We start from the raw sequence: 15,711 nt of genomic DNA, 5'->3' as shown, positions 1-15,711 counted from the left end.
TGTATACTCAATCTATTTTTTTTTTTTTTGTAGAAATGGAGTCTCACTGTACCGCCCTCAGGTAGAGTGCCATGAGGTCAGATGGCTCACAGCAACCTCTAACTCTTGGGCTTACGCGATTCTCTTGTCTCAGCCTCCCAAGCAGCTGGGACTACAGGCGCCCGCCACAACACCCGGCTATTTTTTGTTGCAGTTTGGCCAGGGCTGGGTTTGAACCTGCCACCCTCGGCATATGGGGCCGGCGCCCTGCTCACTGAGCCACAGGTGCCGCCCTGTATACTCAATCTTAAAATTGGACACTTATTACTCCCACTTTTCATTTCAAAAATTGTTTTAACTATTTTAGTTCCTTTGTCTTTCTATATAAATTTTAGAATAATCTTGCCAATAACTACAAAATAAATCTTGCTGGTATTTTGTTAGGAATTGCATTAAACCTGGAGAAAATCAATACCTTACTTTTTTCAATCTTCCAATCCATGAACATAATATATCTTGCCATATTTTTAGATATCCTGTGATGTCTTTAACTAGTATTTTTGTTCTTTCCAGGTATGAATCGTTTAGATTTCAATTTTTTTAGTAAATGTTTGAAATTTTAGTGTCCAATGCACCTTGCTAGTGTATAGAAATACAATTATTGTTTATCTTAGACCTACCATTATATGAGGTCTTACAATTAAGTTTGTGAACTTGCTATGTGCTTACGTTGGCAGCACTGTACGAACATGGTAAGGTTTCATAACCTTGGCCTATCAGTATCTCACAGCTGCATTCATGTCAATGTGTGGTGGTGTCTTGCTCAATGTTCATTATTTTTGTGTTTTTGTGTGCCATACAATGATAGCTCTGATGGTCATTTCAGAAAAAGAGTTCCAAAATTGTTCTGCAGAGTAGACGAGGCCCTAGTATTGGAGCTTAGCTTCCCAAGGGGTATCCTTTGAAGATGACCATCGGGATATTCAGTAAGAAGTATGTAGCACTTTTTCTAGGATGTATTTGTGAACTTAAGTGTCAGACCTCACGTTATTTTAATGTAAATTATTGGTAAACAATTTAGAAACTGCCTCTCCTTCCTTAAAAACCCACTTGACTGCTGCTAATCCAGAAGTACATTCAGGTCAGCTTCAGTGTGCATTTCTCAAACTTGGCCCCAAGTAAACTCCCTCCTTGCATTAAGTTGACCTTGACAGCTCCCCACTTGGCCTTTTCTTCCATGGGTGGAGATGGTACCAAGGACTTTTCCCTGGCGTTGGCTAAAGTGATTAGTTTCTAAAAGTTTTCTCTCTTCCTAGGCTTCCCTTTCCCGGTTCTTTGGCTAAAGAAATGGCTTGTTATGACGTTTCCAGATTGCAGGCTTCTTCAGCTCCAATTTGGAAGACACAAGGTAAAAAAAGAACCCAGGGAACTCACTACTAAGCCATTCATTCCTTGGGTCTCTAGGTCCCTTGCTGCCTCTTGCTCTCCATCTTTCAGGGTCCTCTGGTGCTGCTTTTATTTATAATGCCTAGGGCTTTTAGTTTTACTAAGAGGGAAGAATCGGAAAAAATATACCTACTCCATCTTCCTGGAAGTGAAATCTATTGTATTAATTTTTAGGATTACCTTCTGTTTTGAGCTAATGATACTGATTGAAAGACTCCTTCAAAGATTCTATGGTAGTCCTCTCTCTTTCCACATAAATAAAACCATTGCTATAGCATGAAGAAATGCATTAAATTATTCTAAGAACTCTAAAATGGGTATAGGTCAAAAGGCTGGGTCACAGACCTTTTTAGTGCTCTTTATAAATTAGACTTATCCAGGGTCTACTTCTCACCCCTCTGATTTTAATGGTGGCTTTATGATGTAACAGTAATGGTAGAATATAACTATTATTATTATATAATAGGTATTATTATACCATATGCATTACAATTCTCTTGAACCATTAAAGTCAGTGATTTTGAGGCTGGGTGTGGTGGCTCACACCTGTAATCCCAACTCTTGGGAGGCTGAGGCAGGTGGATTGCCTGAACTCACAGGTTCAAGACCTCATCTCTAAAAAAACGCCAGGCATTGTGGCGGATGCCAGTAGTCCCAGCTACTTGGGAGGCTGAAGCAAGAGAATCCCTTGAGCCCAGGAGTTTGAGGTTGCTGTGAGCTATGACACCACAGGCCTCTACCGAGGGTGACAAAGTCAACCTACTTAACCTAACTAAGATTACCACTGTAAGCACACTGAATTCATGACTTATTCTTCCTGTAATGTTAAAAAGATATAACAAGCAGCAGAAAGACCCATTTTACATTTGGAAGTGAAATAAAACATCAGAAACTGCTTCAGAGACTCTAAAACTTTCCTTTTCTGCCATTAATCTAGTTAACGTGGGAAGCTGGCACACAGAGTGGCTGACCTCCTTCCCACTGTAAAGAGAGCACAAGAACTGTTATCCTAATTCACCAGAGTGTCATAGCACCAATGACCCAGATTAAGGAATTATAATGTTACCCATGAAGCTAGTCTATAACCCATCAGTTTTATATTATTTGACCACATTTGTGAACATATAATCCAATAGGTGTCTTTCTAAGTAGACCAGAATATAAACTTTCTAACTTGAAATGGAAACAAACCCACAAATTGTGTCCAGCTAAGCCATTGTTAAATTGGTTATAATGTAACATTTACCAAGGATTTCACAACCATTTCCGCACTCATAAATCTTGGTCATTGTGCTCAAAGCTGTATCTTAGGAGTAGGAGCTACTACAATTACATACTGATGGTTCAAAGGTTCTCAACAGCATAGAAGTTGTTCCATTGTTTCTTCTTAGAGTATGTACTATGTGTTTTTATAAAGAAAAATTTTATGAAGCAGGACACTGCATAGTAATCTAGCTGGTTAGGATTTTCTAACATATTTTTACCTTTCCAACTCAAAGCTGGGTTTTAGCTCAAAGTATCAGTTTATAACATTGCCAAGCTCTACGTTTCAATATAGTCCTTTCTTTTCTTCCTCCTTTTTCTTCTTTCCGTTTTTTGCTTTTCTTCTTCTTTCTCACTCATTTTTTTTTTTTTTTTTTAAAAGGAGTGGACTTTATTTTTTTTATTTATTTTTTTTTTAATTCTTTTTTTTTTTTTTTTTTTTTTTTTGGCCGGGGCTGGGCTTGAACCCGCCACCTCCGGCATATGGGACCGGCGCCCTACACGTTGAGCCACAGGCGCCGCCTTTCTCACTCATTTTTAAAATTCATTCATTTGTTCTTTGAAGCAGCACTGTGTGGCACTTAAAATTATTTTATGTTATTTACGTATAGTTTCTAATTTATAAACAGTTATAAATCTACTGACTTACCAACTTACAATATGGAAAGTTCTTCCATCTTGCTTTCTCCATCAAGCTGGCAATTACAAGGATTCCCTTGAAAAGCTGAACGTCCAACCAACACATTAGGAAGCAAGGCAGACAGAATGAAAATGCATGCTATGCTAGAAGCATAAAGGAATATGGAGAGCTAATACTGCACAATGCCTTACATTCGTACATCTGTTCAGTACCACTGTGACCTATTCACCAATTAGAAGTCAGCGTTTTACTTATATGCCATTATTTTCATATATTTATGGGGGAAAACAAGCAAAAACAGAAACAAAAAACAAAGCCTATAAATTAGGAAATTTTAAGCTGGAATCAGTATAAAGCTAGGATAAGGATTTTAGTCCTAAGATTTTTGATGTCCCTAGTTTCTTCCACATCATCTGTATTCAGATACAGGTATACAATATATTTTGTTTGTTTTGTTTTTGTAGAGACAGTCTCACTTTATTGCCTTCAGTAGAGTGCCTTGGTGTACACAGCTCACAGCAATCTCCAACACCTGGGCTTAGGTGATTCTTTTGTCTCAGCCTCCGGAGTAGCTGGGACTACAGGTGCCCACCACAACACCTGGCTATTTTTTTGTTGCAGTTCAGCCAGGGCTGGGTGCGAGAACCCACCACCCTCGGTATATGGGGCTGGCGCCCTACCCACTGAGCCACAGGCACCACCCAATATGTTAATGCATAATAACATCACAACTGTGCAACTAATAGCAGAGGGCCCAATTGTTACTGCAAACACTACATGCATTATTTTATTAATCACAAAGTTTGGAGTATTCAGTAAATCAGAAGTCTGAATGATTTAGCCTCTTTTTTCTTTTTCTTTTTTTTTTTGTGTGTGTGGTCTTTGGCCGGGGCTGGTTTGAACCCGCCACCTGCGGCATATGGGACCGGTGCCCTACTCCTTGAGCTACAGGCGCCGCCCAGCCTCTTTTTTCTTAAAGAAAACTCAACACATCAATATCGTAAATTCTTTTGTCAGTTTAGGGTGAAGTAATAATCTTGATTCACCTTTAAAATACTCTGTTGAGTCAGGTGTTGCGGTGTGCCTGGAGTCCCAGTTACTTGAGAGGCTGGGGTTGCAGGATTGCTGAAGCCCAGACATTTGAGGCCAGCCTGGACAACACGGTGGGTACTCGTATCTCTTAAAAAAAACAAAAAAATACTCTATGCATCTTCTTAATAGGTAATGTTATATCCAGCTTATGAAATAATGCTTCTCCAACTATGTTCAGGATTTAAACAGCTGATATAAAAACAACATATTCACTAACTGCCACAACATAATTTTAACAGATTGGAAATGATAATTCTAGAATTCTATTGTCTGACATCATTTTCAAAAGACTGCCTAATGAGAAAGTTAACAAAATCAAATGTCCAATTTATACAATGTTTGTAAAAGATTTTATTTTCCATTCTTTAAATTGTGTGCCATTCAAAGTTCTTAATTAGGGCAGCAGCCATAGCACAGTGGTTAGGGTGACTGCTACATACACCAAGGGTGGCGGGTTAAAATGTGGCCTGGGGCTGGTGCCTGTAGTCCCAGCTACTTGGGAGGCTGATGCAAGATAATCAATTACGCCCAACAGTTTGAGGTTGCTGTGAGCTGTGACAGCACATCACTCTATACCCAGGGCAACAGCTTGAGACTCTGTCTCAAAACAAAACAAAGTTTGTAATTAGTCAAAGCCTGTGGCCTATGCCACAGCTGCCGTTGTCTTTGGAAACACCCTGGTGCTTTCACTGTGATGCTTGTTGCCATTGGCACTATTGTCACTGGATATCTGCTATCATGCTTCTGGGCTCAGCCACTCTGGGCTCTTGCCCCAGCAACTCTGGGATTTTGGCTCTCCCAAAATTCAAGGTATCTGGTTGAGTCCAGTTCCTTTAACCAAATCCTAGCTACCACTTTCTTTTTTTTTGAGACAGAGTCACACTCTCAGTAGAGTGCTGTTGCATCATAGTTCACAGCAACCTCAAACTCTTGGGCTCAAGTGATTCTTTTGCCTCAGCCTCCTGAGTGGCTAAGACTATAGGTGCCCACCACAACACCTGGCTACTTTTTTTTGTTTGTTTGTTTTTTGTTGTGGTTTTTTGGCCGGGGCTGGGTTTGAACCCACCACCTCCGGCATATGGGACCGGCGCCCTACTCCTTGAGCCACAGGCACCGCCCTACTTTTTTTTTTTTTTAAAGATGGGGTCTCGCTCTTGCTCAGACTGGACTCCCAAGGTGCTAGGATTACAGGTGTGAGTCATGCACCCAGACTAACTACCATTCATCTTTCCTTCTGCCTAATTTGAGATTAAGCCCACATAGGAAGGGTGTTTGAACACTGTGTAACCAAAACAGAGAAGTATCCACAGACAAGTATTAGTGTAGAATTTATGAGCTTGGTCATCCCATGGTTGCCAACAATTCTTTCTTTTCTTATCATGGTACTGACTAGTTAATAGTGGTCCTATTGATAATTTAATAATCTTGGGCCGGGTGAGGTGTCTTAGCCTATAATGCTACCATTTAGTATCACTTGAGCTTAGTAGTTCCAGAGCAGCCTGAGCAAGAGACTTTCTCTTTACCAAAAATAAAAAAATTAGCTGGGAGTTGTATCTGACACCTGCAGTCACAGCTACTCAGGAGGCTGAGGCAAGAGAATCGCTCCAGAAGTTGAAGGTTACTGTGAGCTGTGACACCATGGCACTCTACCCAGGGTGACAGCTTGAGGCTCTATCTCAAAAAAAAATAAAAATAAAAATAAATAAATAAATAATTATTTTAGCTATAATTATAGCACATTTTCTTTTCTTTTCTTTTTTTTAGCTTCAGGCTATTGCTATCCAACTATAGTTTTTTTTTAGTTTTTTTTTATTAAATCATAGCCATGTACATTAGTATGATCATGGGGCACCATACACTTGGTTCATAGACCATTTGACACATTTTCATCACACTAGTTAACATAACTTTCCTGGCATTTTCTTAGTTATTTTGCTAAGACCTTTACATTCCACATTTACTAAGATTCACATATACCCTTGTAAGATGCACCGCATGGCACATTTTCAAAATACCTTTTTGCAATCATCTCACGAATATTTATGCTCTTATCCGACATGCCTAATTATCGTGGTATATTATACTAGTGGTTAAAGCATCGTTGCCTCGTATTATGCAAAAATATATACATGAAAGCATACATGGTGGGGACGAGAGATAACAAAACAGGTAGATTTTAGACGTCAGAGAATTTTGAATGTGAAAGGAACTTGGCAGTTACTTCAGTGGTGCTCAGTCTTAGCTGCAGGTGAAGATCCTTTGCAGGCCTTTAGAAAGATACCAGCTGAGTAGGTCCTTCACCCCAGTTACCTGGGCTTAATTATTTTGGGGTGTGGCCCAAACGTCTCTGTGGTTTTAAAGATCCCTAGGTGATTCTAATATGTAGCTAGAGCTGAAATCACTGATCTAGTCCTGCTGCCCAATTTCACAGATAAACACAATAATTCAATAGGGTGGAGGAAAGAACAGAAAACGGATCAAAAAAATCTTAATTTGAATCTCCTCTATTCTGTTTATTAATCTTAAGAAAATTGCTTGTACTGTCAGTGTTTCAACTCCTTCAACTGTAAAGGGGAGTAACAACAGATACCACCTTAATCAATTAAGAGAGCTTTTTTCCTTGGAGAAAAGGGAATTGATGGGGATGAACAATTTACCCAAGTTATGCCTTGGTAAGCCAAGTACTGGAGAAGTGCAGTTCAAAGATGCAATCCAGCTCTTTCCCTTCACTTCTACCACTTACTTGACCATGTTGCCTCAGGGCTTATTGTCTGAAGCCATAACTATTAAACACTTCGTTAAAATATCAACTATAATTCAAATTTTTGTTTTTACTTCTACCATTCCCACTTTTAATATCGCTAAAAACAAGATACAGGCTTCATACTCAAGTATAACTAATTATCATGGTTTTGATTGGGATACATTTTTTTATGGTTAAAGAGGTATAACTAAGGATGGGGATGGTGGCTCACACCTGTAATCCCAGCATTATGGGAGGCCAAGGAGGGCGGATTGCTTGAGATCAGGAGCTCCAGACCAGCCTGAGCAAGAGCAAGAGCCCATCTCTAAAAAAAAAAAAAAAAAAATAGCCTGGCATTGTGACAGGTACCTGAAGCAAGAGAATCTCTTGAGCTTAAGAGTTTGAGGTTGCTGTGAGCTATGAGGCCACAGCACTTAACAGCAGAGCAAATGAATGAGACTGTCTCAAAAAAAAAAAAAAAGAATTAACTAGAAAATGGGTCCTTAGCTGACATAGGGAGAGGATCCTGTGAACTATCATTTTGGTACCCATTATCCCTTTAAATATTTCAAAATATGGCTCACACCTGTAATCCCAGCACTTTGGGAAGCCAAAGCAGGAGGATCACTTGAGGCCAGTAGTTCAAGATCAGCTTGGGCATTAGCAAGACCTCATGTGAACAAACGAAAATTATAAAAATTAGCCTGGTGTGGTGGCGCTAGTCTCACGCAGAAGCTGAGGCAGGAAGATTGCTTGAACCCCTGGAGTTTGAGGTTGCAGGGAGCTATAATGATGCCATGGCACTCTAGTCCAGCCAACAGGGAGACCCTTACTCTCACCTCCAACTCCTGGACACAAGGGATCCTCCCACCTCAGCTTCCCAAGTAGTTGGGACTAGAGGCAAGCTAACTTTTTTTATGGTCTTGCTATGTTGCCTAGGCTTATCTTGAACTCATGGCCTGAAGTGATCCTCCTGCCTCAGCCTTCCAAAGTGCTGGCATTGTAGGCCTTAGCTACTGTGAGTTAAAAAGCAGAGATCAATTTTTCTTTTTTTTTTTTTTGTAGAGACAGAGTCTCACTTTATGGCCCTCAGTAGAGTGCCATGGCATCACACAGCTCACAGCAACCTCCAACTCCTGGGCTTAAGCGATTCTCTTGCCTCAGCCTCCCGAGTAGCTGGGACTACAGGCGCCCGCCACAACGCCCGGCTATTTTTTGGTTGCAGTTCAGCCGGGGCCGGGTTTGAACCCACCACCCTCGGTATATGGGGCCGGCGCCTTACCGACTGAGCCACAGGCGCCGCCCCAGAGATCAATTTTTCTATAGTTGGCTCTTGGAGCTTTCATCTGATCAAAATTTAAAACAGTGAAACGGAGTGCAAACAGAGAAGTGCAATATTTTGCTTCAGAAACAGAGATTTTAATCTACCTATAAAATATTTCACTGAGAGGAAATAATATTTTTAAAATTAAAAGTTACTCTTTTAAAACTGTCAATTATTTCAAGAAGGAATCAAAAAATAAAATGTTTCATTTGTGGAATGATTAGTAATTGCCTACATTATTACCTTTTGGAGAGATTTTGGTTTTATTAAAATTCACTTAGTTTTTTTTTTTTTTTACTGGTATGATTGTATATATGTAATGTTTAACAATCTATGTGTTTATTTCCTGGTATTATTTATTTTGTGTTGGGATTATTACTTATATTATTATTTACTCTGGATTCCCAATACTCTAAGGTATGCTACTTTATGAAGCTTCTTAAGTAACCTATTACTTCAAACATCTTTTTTTTTTTTTTTGTAGAGACAGAGTCTCACTGTACCACCCTCGGGTAGAGTGCCGTGGCGTCACACAGCTCACAGCAACCTCTAACTCTTGGGCTTACGCGATTCTCTTGCCTCAGCCTCCCGATACTTCAAACATCTTAATTGGAAAAAAGAAATGTGCTTTTCCTTTTTTTTTGTCTTATCTGTGGTATCAAAGGCATTCATTCATTCAAATGACTGAACTTCTGATACCTATATGCTGTCTTATAGGCAGTGAGGACATTATGTTCCTGCCTCCATAAAGCTTGCATTCCGGTGGACTATAAACAGAAAATGACTTTAGAAAATAAATTTCTTAGCCCTAGCACAGTGCCAGTGCCAGGAGATGCTAGTGCTTCCTATTCCATCTCTATTTAATTATATCACACCTTCTGCTGAAAAACAAATCCAAACCCAGCTGGTCAGTATCTTATCTACTTGGTAAAACCGGAATCCGTTCTGAGTAACGTATCACATTGGAAAAGAACAAAATACAATACTTGTTTCTATTTGCTACATATCAAAAAATTCTTCCTCTAAATATAATAATTACTAACGGCGCTTTATAATTATAAAGCATTTTCAGAAATACCGTAAACGAGCCAACAACTGTGTGAGGTAGACAGGGAGGTGGCATTTTTTTGTGGTTAAGGGATGAGCTGTAGATTCTAGACTTAATTCCAGTTCTGTGACCATCAAAAAACTACTTAACTTCTTTGATCCTCAGTTTCTTTACATGTAAAATGCTAATATTTAAAGCTAATCCATTTGGTTGCTGTGCGGATTAAAATATTTAAAGTATTTCAGACAATGTTTGCCATAATAATAAATGGTGACTATTCTCATTAGTGATATTGTCATTCTTCATGATTCTACAGATAAATTGAGGTTCACAAAGATGAACGCATAAGGATTTAGCTATAAAGTGGAGGGGTGACACTTGACCTTCGATCTTCTGGCTCCAAATCCTTTCAGTTTTACGACAGAGCATCCTAAAATAGAAAGTAAATTAAATCATCGTTAGAATATTAAGAAATTTATTTTTGGCTCAAGTTTATAAGGTTATCATTTAATCAATCAAATTTTCTTAAGTTGTGAAATAAAAGAAGTATGTTATGTTATTATAGTATTTTCCTGTTTCTTTTTCCACTTGATATTTAAGGTTTTACGTTATTTTAACTTTAAGTCTAACTTTTATCACTAACCATTTGATGCAAAAATGTTTCCTGAAGTCTTCCACAATCATTATTTAATCCTCAAGTTGAGTGGAGTAAGCAAGATCAGTTTACACACGAGATAAACCCAGCAAGGTGTTTTTTAATTTTCTAATATAAGGGTACATACGATCAGATCACATTGTTCGCGGTTTAGCGCCCAGATTCTGTCGGTAAAAGTAGTTTTAATAATTCTAAATCCTATGTTAATATCATCTAGGCTTCTTAAAAGTTAAGAATGGGTGTGTGGGTTGGCGCCTGTGGCCCCGGAGGTGGCGGGTTCAAACCCAGTCCCCGGCCAAAACCTGCAAAAAAAACAAAAAAGAACGGGTGGGTGCGAAGCAAAGCTACTGTTAATCATCATTATGAAAGGTGATTTATTTCAATATGAAAAGTTACCGCTCTCTAAAAAGTTGAAAACGCGGCAAGATACCGGAACTCTCAATACTTTTCACACACGTGGGTCGGTCCCGACGCGGCTTACAGACGGTTCTAACGCTAACAGCGCCGCCCTGAGCGGCGGAGTGCACGTGGGACACCCTGCAGTGTCTCGCAGGAAACACAGAACTCGGGGATAAAGGAAGCCAAGAAGAGGTTGGACAAAAGGTAAAAACAGCGAACGGGTCTTCCCCGAGAAACGGAGGGCGCGCTCGGCTGGAGGGAATGCGCAGCGCATCTGGCGGGCACCGAGGTCAGGCCCGGAAGCAGCTCGGTTCGACGCGGGAGCGGGCTGCCCGCGGGCCCCACCCCACTGGATGTGCAGTCGTCATTCGGGTGGGGAGGAAAAGAACCGCGCAGATGAGAAAAGCAGGCAGCCGAGGACACTCCAGAGGAGCCACAGGTGGGACCTGGTCGGAGTCACAGGCGCGCGGGCTCCGGGCCGGCCGCACCTGCGAGCCCTCCGGGACGCCGTAGCCCCGCCCCCTCCGCGCGTGGCGCCCATGATGCCAGGCGCGCGAACCGCTCGCCTTACAGAGGTCGCTCTTGTCCGAACGGTTGGCCTCTGCTGCGCCTGCGTGGTCGGGAGGGGAAGTGAGGCGGTTTCCTCGGCGCCTTTTCCGGCAGCGGCGGCGGCAGATCTGGGAGGAGGAGGTGGAGGCCGGAGGGAGCCCGCGCTCGGGGCGGCGGCTGGAGGTAACCTCCCGGGCCGAGCTGGGAAGGCGGGCCTCCTCGGCCTCCGCTCCCCTCTGGGGCTCCGACGGTAACTCCCTTGTCCGTCTCTGTGTCTCTGCAGGCAGCGCACCGAGTTACCGCGAGGATCAATGACCTGACGGGGCGCCGGAGCCGCGCTGCCTCTCGAGTGTCCTGGGTCGGTGGTGAGCCGGGTGCTGGCGGGGCCGGAGGGCCGCAGTCTGCCGCGGCGGGGCGAGGAGAAGGCGGAGGAGCGGGAACCGCGGCGGCGCTCGCGCGGCGCCTGCGGGGGGAAGGGCAGTTCCGGGCCGGGCCGCGGCTCAGCAGGGCGGCGGCTCTCCCGGCGCAGACTCAGGGCCCCGGCGGCCGCGGCGACCGGAGGAATTAAGTTGTGCGGTCGGTGATGCCCGAGTGAGCGGCCGGCCCGGGCCTCTGCCCCCAGGAGGCGACTCCCACGCAGGCCGCACGGGCGCCCTCGCGGCAGGGGGGCTTCGTTTCGGTTTCGCGGCGGCGGCGGCAGCGTTGTTGGCGGAGGGGAACCGGGACACCTGAATGCCCCCGGCCCCGGCTACTCCGACGCGATGGGGAAGGTGCTATCCAAAATCTTCGGGAACAAGGAAATGCGGATCCTCATGTTGGGCCTGGACGCGGCCGGCAAGACAACAATCCTGTACAAGTTGAAGCTGGGCCAGTCGGTGACCACCATTCCCACCGTGGGTTTCAACGTGGAGACGGTGACTTACAAAAACGTGAAGTTCAACGTCTGGGATGTGGGCGGCCAGGACAAGATCCGGCCGCTATGGCGGCATTACTACACCGGGACTCAGGGTCTGATCTTCGTAGTTGACTGCGCCGACCGCGACCGCATCGACGAGGCCCGCCAGGAGCTGCACCGCATTATCAATGACCGGGAGATGAGGGACGCCATAATCCTCATCTTCGCCAACAAGCAGGACCTGCCTGATGCCATGAAACCCCATGAGATCCAGGAGAAACTGGGCCTGACCCGGATTCGGGACAGGAACTGGTATGTGCAGCCCTCCTGTGCCACCTCAGGGGACGGACTCTATGAGGGGCTCACATGGTTAACGTCTAACTACAAATCCTAATGAGCATTCTCCACCCATCCCCTGGAAGGAGAGAAATCAAAAACCCATTCATAGGATTATCGCCACCATCACCTCTTTCAATTGCCACTTTTCTTTTTTGAATTTGAACTCTTGAGTTACTGTTTTACAGTTTGGGGGGTGGCTGAGGGTTTTCTTTTCTGTTTCTCTTTTTTCTTTTTTTTCTTCTTTGCGTTAGGATGCTCTGATCAGACATTTGAGATAAACACAAAATGCTAGATGCTCTTGTTAACTTCCAGCAAATGGGATGGGGGAAATATAGCAGTTCTTGGTAAAGTCCTTTGTAATAATGGTTTGATTTTTTTATTTTGAGAAAATCTTTTCTCCTCCAATGTATGCTTTTTCCTTTTTCCCCAGTTTCATTATCACTTGCTGTAGATGGCTTATTTTGCATTCATGCAGACTATGTTGCAAGTCTGTTTTCATCTAGTAAACTGAAAATTATTGCTTAATCAAACTGCCGTTTGTCTTTTATATTTAAGGCCTTTCCCCCTTATGATCTAACTTTAACTTAGTAATTTCAAATGTGACCTTTTATATCTAAGACCAGTACAGTAAACTCAGCCCACGGTGGCAAATAATGAGTACACATCAGTGTATTAAACAGGTAATGTAAGAAGTTCTTTACAATGTCAGCAATTGAAGTTTTGAAACGTAACATCATGCATGAGTAGGAATAAACCCAAGTTCCCCCTAACATAGCTAACTTAAACGCTGCATTATTCTGCATCAAAATATGAAAGTGTGTAGCCCATCAAGGGCACAGATTTTTTCACTGCAAAGTTAGTCACTTTGCTGTTTTCCCTTCTTTTTAACTTTAGACTCTATCCAGAAATTGGAGCAATAATGGTGTATTCATCACACACAGATGAAATATTTGTAGTATTTTAAGTGACTTTTGGGCAAAACTGGAATGTATACTTTTACCTTGTTTCAAATGTCTAAGACCAGTTTTTAAATTACAAAACATTTATTTTGTTCTTTAATACAGCATTAGCATTTAAGAATTCAAATTATATGCAAACCTTTTGCCTAGTTGGAAAAATACACATTCCTGTTTTCACATTATAGCAACAGATTAAGCTGAAGATCCAAGTCATTTTTCATGAATGAGTGATCCACATCTCCATTAATTAAAACACTGGAAAAGATGTTTTATAAAAGGTATTTAATTTTGTTTGATTGTAGGATTAACTCATGCAAATAGATATCCTGTTGGTTCAGTAGTACACTGTCTCCTTTAAAGAAGGAAATGTGATGAATGAATGATATGTATACTTGAGGGATGACAAAGGGGAAGTAGGATGAAGAGAACCTACAGATGACAATGAATGTAAACTTATTTTTCTTCAAGGGTAAGCAGTGTGCTCACTGGTGATGATCCAGTTCCTAACAAGATTAAGTGGTTAGCTGGTTAGGACCAGTAACTAGAAATCGACCACTATGATAACATTTGAAACCAAATGTTAATGCTTGATACAGAATTGTGAAGCAGCATCTGGTTCTTATGTAGCCTTAAGGATTAATTTTAGCGATCCTGAAGGAATTAAACTTAGGGAATTTCAGAAATGTAGACTGCAAAGGCAGTATACAGGAAAAGGTAGAGTGGGCTTTGTTGATGAGGGTGTCTGAAAACTAAAATTGAGCGGGCTATCATGGTATAGTTGGACAGTAATGGTCCTTCAAGCTTTGGCCATATTGTATAATGGAGCTTTTACCAAAGATGTATGAGACGCATAAGGCTATTAAAAATGAACTATTCAAAGTAAAACTCTTGACAAATATTCTACTTAAAGCAGATGAGACAAGGTGCTATGTTGTAGGCTCCTGCTGGTGCAGAGGGATTTTTGATTTCAAAATGCAGCTAAAGTACAAATTTCTGTTCCACTTCAGTGGATGTATCGCTAGAAATGAGACTGATAAACACAGCTAAAGAACATTTTGGTTGTTTTTTTTAAATTCCCAAAGCTCCACAATAAATGTAACTCTTAGTGTTTTAAATGATTACATGTTAAGGTATATAAACACAGATTATCCAAATATCAATGCTGTAGTAACATCCTGAAACAAAACAAGCACAAAGGTATAAATGCCTAAACTGGAGGAAACTTGAAACCCTCATGTTCTTAAATGTATTTCTAACTTGTGAAGACAGATTGGTAGGCAGCCATTTTTTTGTCTTAAAATAACTGGGGGCATAATTAAAATTTTATACATCAAGTGATTGCTATTATTGAATGTTGCAGGTGAGATGTGGTTATTTTAGTTTATTTGAACTGTCTGAAGAAGGGGGTGGGGGAAGCAAATATTTGAAATTTGGAAAACCCTTAACCTTCTGGTAAGAAATTGTAATTTTCACTTACATTTTCTTTAAAGGTATAAAAAGTTTATAATTTATGTAGTTAAATTGAACCACAACCATGATTATGAAGCAGGTAATTATTATACCTTGCAGAAAAACGTTATCTAAATTTAAAAGCTCTTGAAATTTTTGTTTAACTGCATCAATTTCTGTATTTATGTGAATTTATAAACTGCAGTAAGTTTTGAATGAGGTTAATCTTGTTTAATATATGAGTCTGTAGACTGTGATCTCCCCAAACTTAAAAAGTACAGTACTTGGAATTGTGTTCTTTATGGTTGTAGTGTTGGTAAAGCACTAATGCAGAAAATAAAGGAATTACACAGTGCAGTTTCTCACGTTATGTTACTTGACCTAGATAAATGGGAGGTATGGTATGCTGGGCCATATTATTCTCCAAGGTATGTGGCAAAAAGTGGCAAGTTTGGAGTCACTTTTATAAATACAAAAAAGATAATGTGTGGTTCTTGTAAACGCTGGCTGTTTTGAGGTTTGCCCTGTTTTAGTTCAGCAAGCTTAATCTGATTTTATTTAGGACAAAAAACAGAAAATAAATTTTAAAAATTCGAAAGTCCTATAGCAGTCTTTATTCTACTGTTTTCCTAGATTACAACCTTAGTATTTTTAGTTTAGAATTGTGTCTATAAAAAATTGGCCTTAAGTTTTAACCCTTGACAATAGACTTGGATTTTAAAGTTTCTTTTGGAGTTCAAAGGTGCTTCTCAGATAAAAATGGCAGAATTGTGGTGACTTAGCAAAATTGTGGGATCAAGAATAACTTGGATAAATGGGTTTTTTAAAACATGTTTGTAAGCATTCCCTCTTACTGCAGCAATTTTTATAATTTGATTTTAGAATGTCTTAATATTATCTGTAGTATGATTTAACGCCACATTAATATCAG

At 41.1% G+C, this 15,711-nt stretch overlaps 1 protein-coding gene and 1 long non-coding RNA gene across 4 annotated transcripts; one reads left to right on the top strand and one right to left on the bottom strand.

The window, feature by feature from the left end:
- Positions 1 to 3,220: 3,220 nt before the first annotated feature.
- LOC128587886 (uncharacterized) lies at positions 3,221 to 10,468 on the bottom strand. Its single transcript, XR_008380658.1, has 3 exons — positions 10,318 to 10,468; positions 5,543 to 9,965; positions 3,221 to 5,425 (listed from the first exon to the last, which is right to left on the bottom strand). It is a non-coding gene; the product is annotated as an uncharacterized LOC128587886 (long non-coding RNA).
- A 193-nt stretch (positions 10,469 to 10,661) lies between these two features.
- On the top strand, positions 10,662 to 15,137 carry ARF6 (ADP ribosylation factor 6). 3 transcript variants are annotated; one of them, XM_053594348.1, is made up of 2 exons: positions 10,662 to 10,793; positions 11,422 to 15,137. In XM_053594348.1, the coding sequence occupies exon 2, from the start codon at positions 11,900 to 11,902 to the stop codon at positions 12,425 to 12,427; it is 528 nt and encodes a 175-aa protein (XP_053450323.1). In that variant the 5' UTR covers positions 10,662 to 10,793; positions 11,422 to 11,899; the 3' UTR covers positions 12,428 to 15,137. The 3 variants fall into 3 exon arrangements, with proteins under 3 accessions (XP_053450323.1, XP_053450322.1, XP_053450321.1); XM_053594347.1 differs by lacking the exon at positions 10,662 to 10,793 and adding an exon at positions 10,811 to 11,028; XM_053594346.1 differs by lacking the exon at positions 10,662 to 10,793 and adding an exon at positions 11,102 to 11,321.
- The last annotated feature ends 574 nt before the right edge of the window (positions 15,138 to 15,711 follow it).

Source organism: Nycticebus coucang, chromosome 6, assembly GCF_027406575.1.
Source record: "Nycticebus coucang isolate mNycCou1 chromosome 6, mNycCou1.pri, whole genome shotgun sequence".
Lineage (NCBI taxonomy): Eukaryota > Metazoa > Chordata > Mammalia > Primates > Lorisidae > Nycticebus > Nycticebus coucang.
The sequence above is the reverse complement of the archived record's forward strand: the minus strand, read 5'-3'. Positions and strand labels throughout refer to the sequence as shown.

What these genes read in the sequence shown, in the direction of transcription:
- ARF6 (XM_053594348.1), top strand. Translation starts at nt 11,900, where the DNA reads ATGGGGAAGGTGCTATCCAAAATCTTCGGGAACAAGGAAATGCGGATC.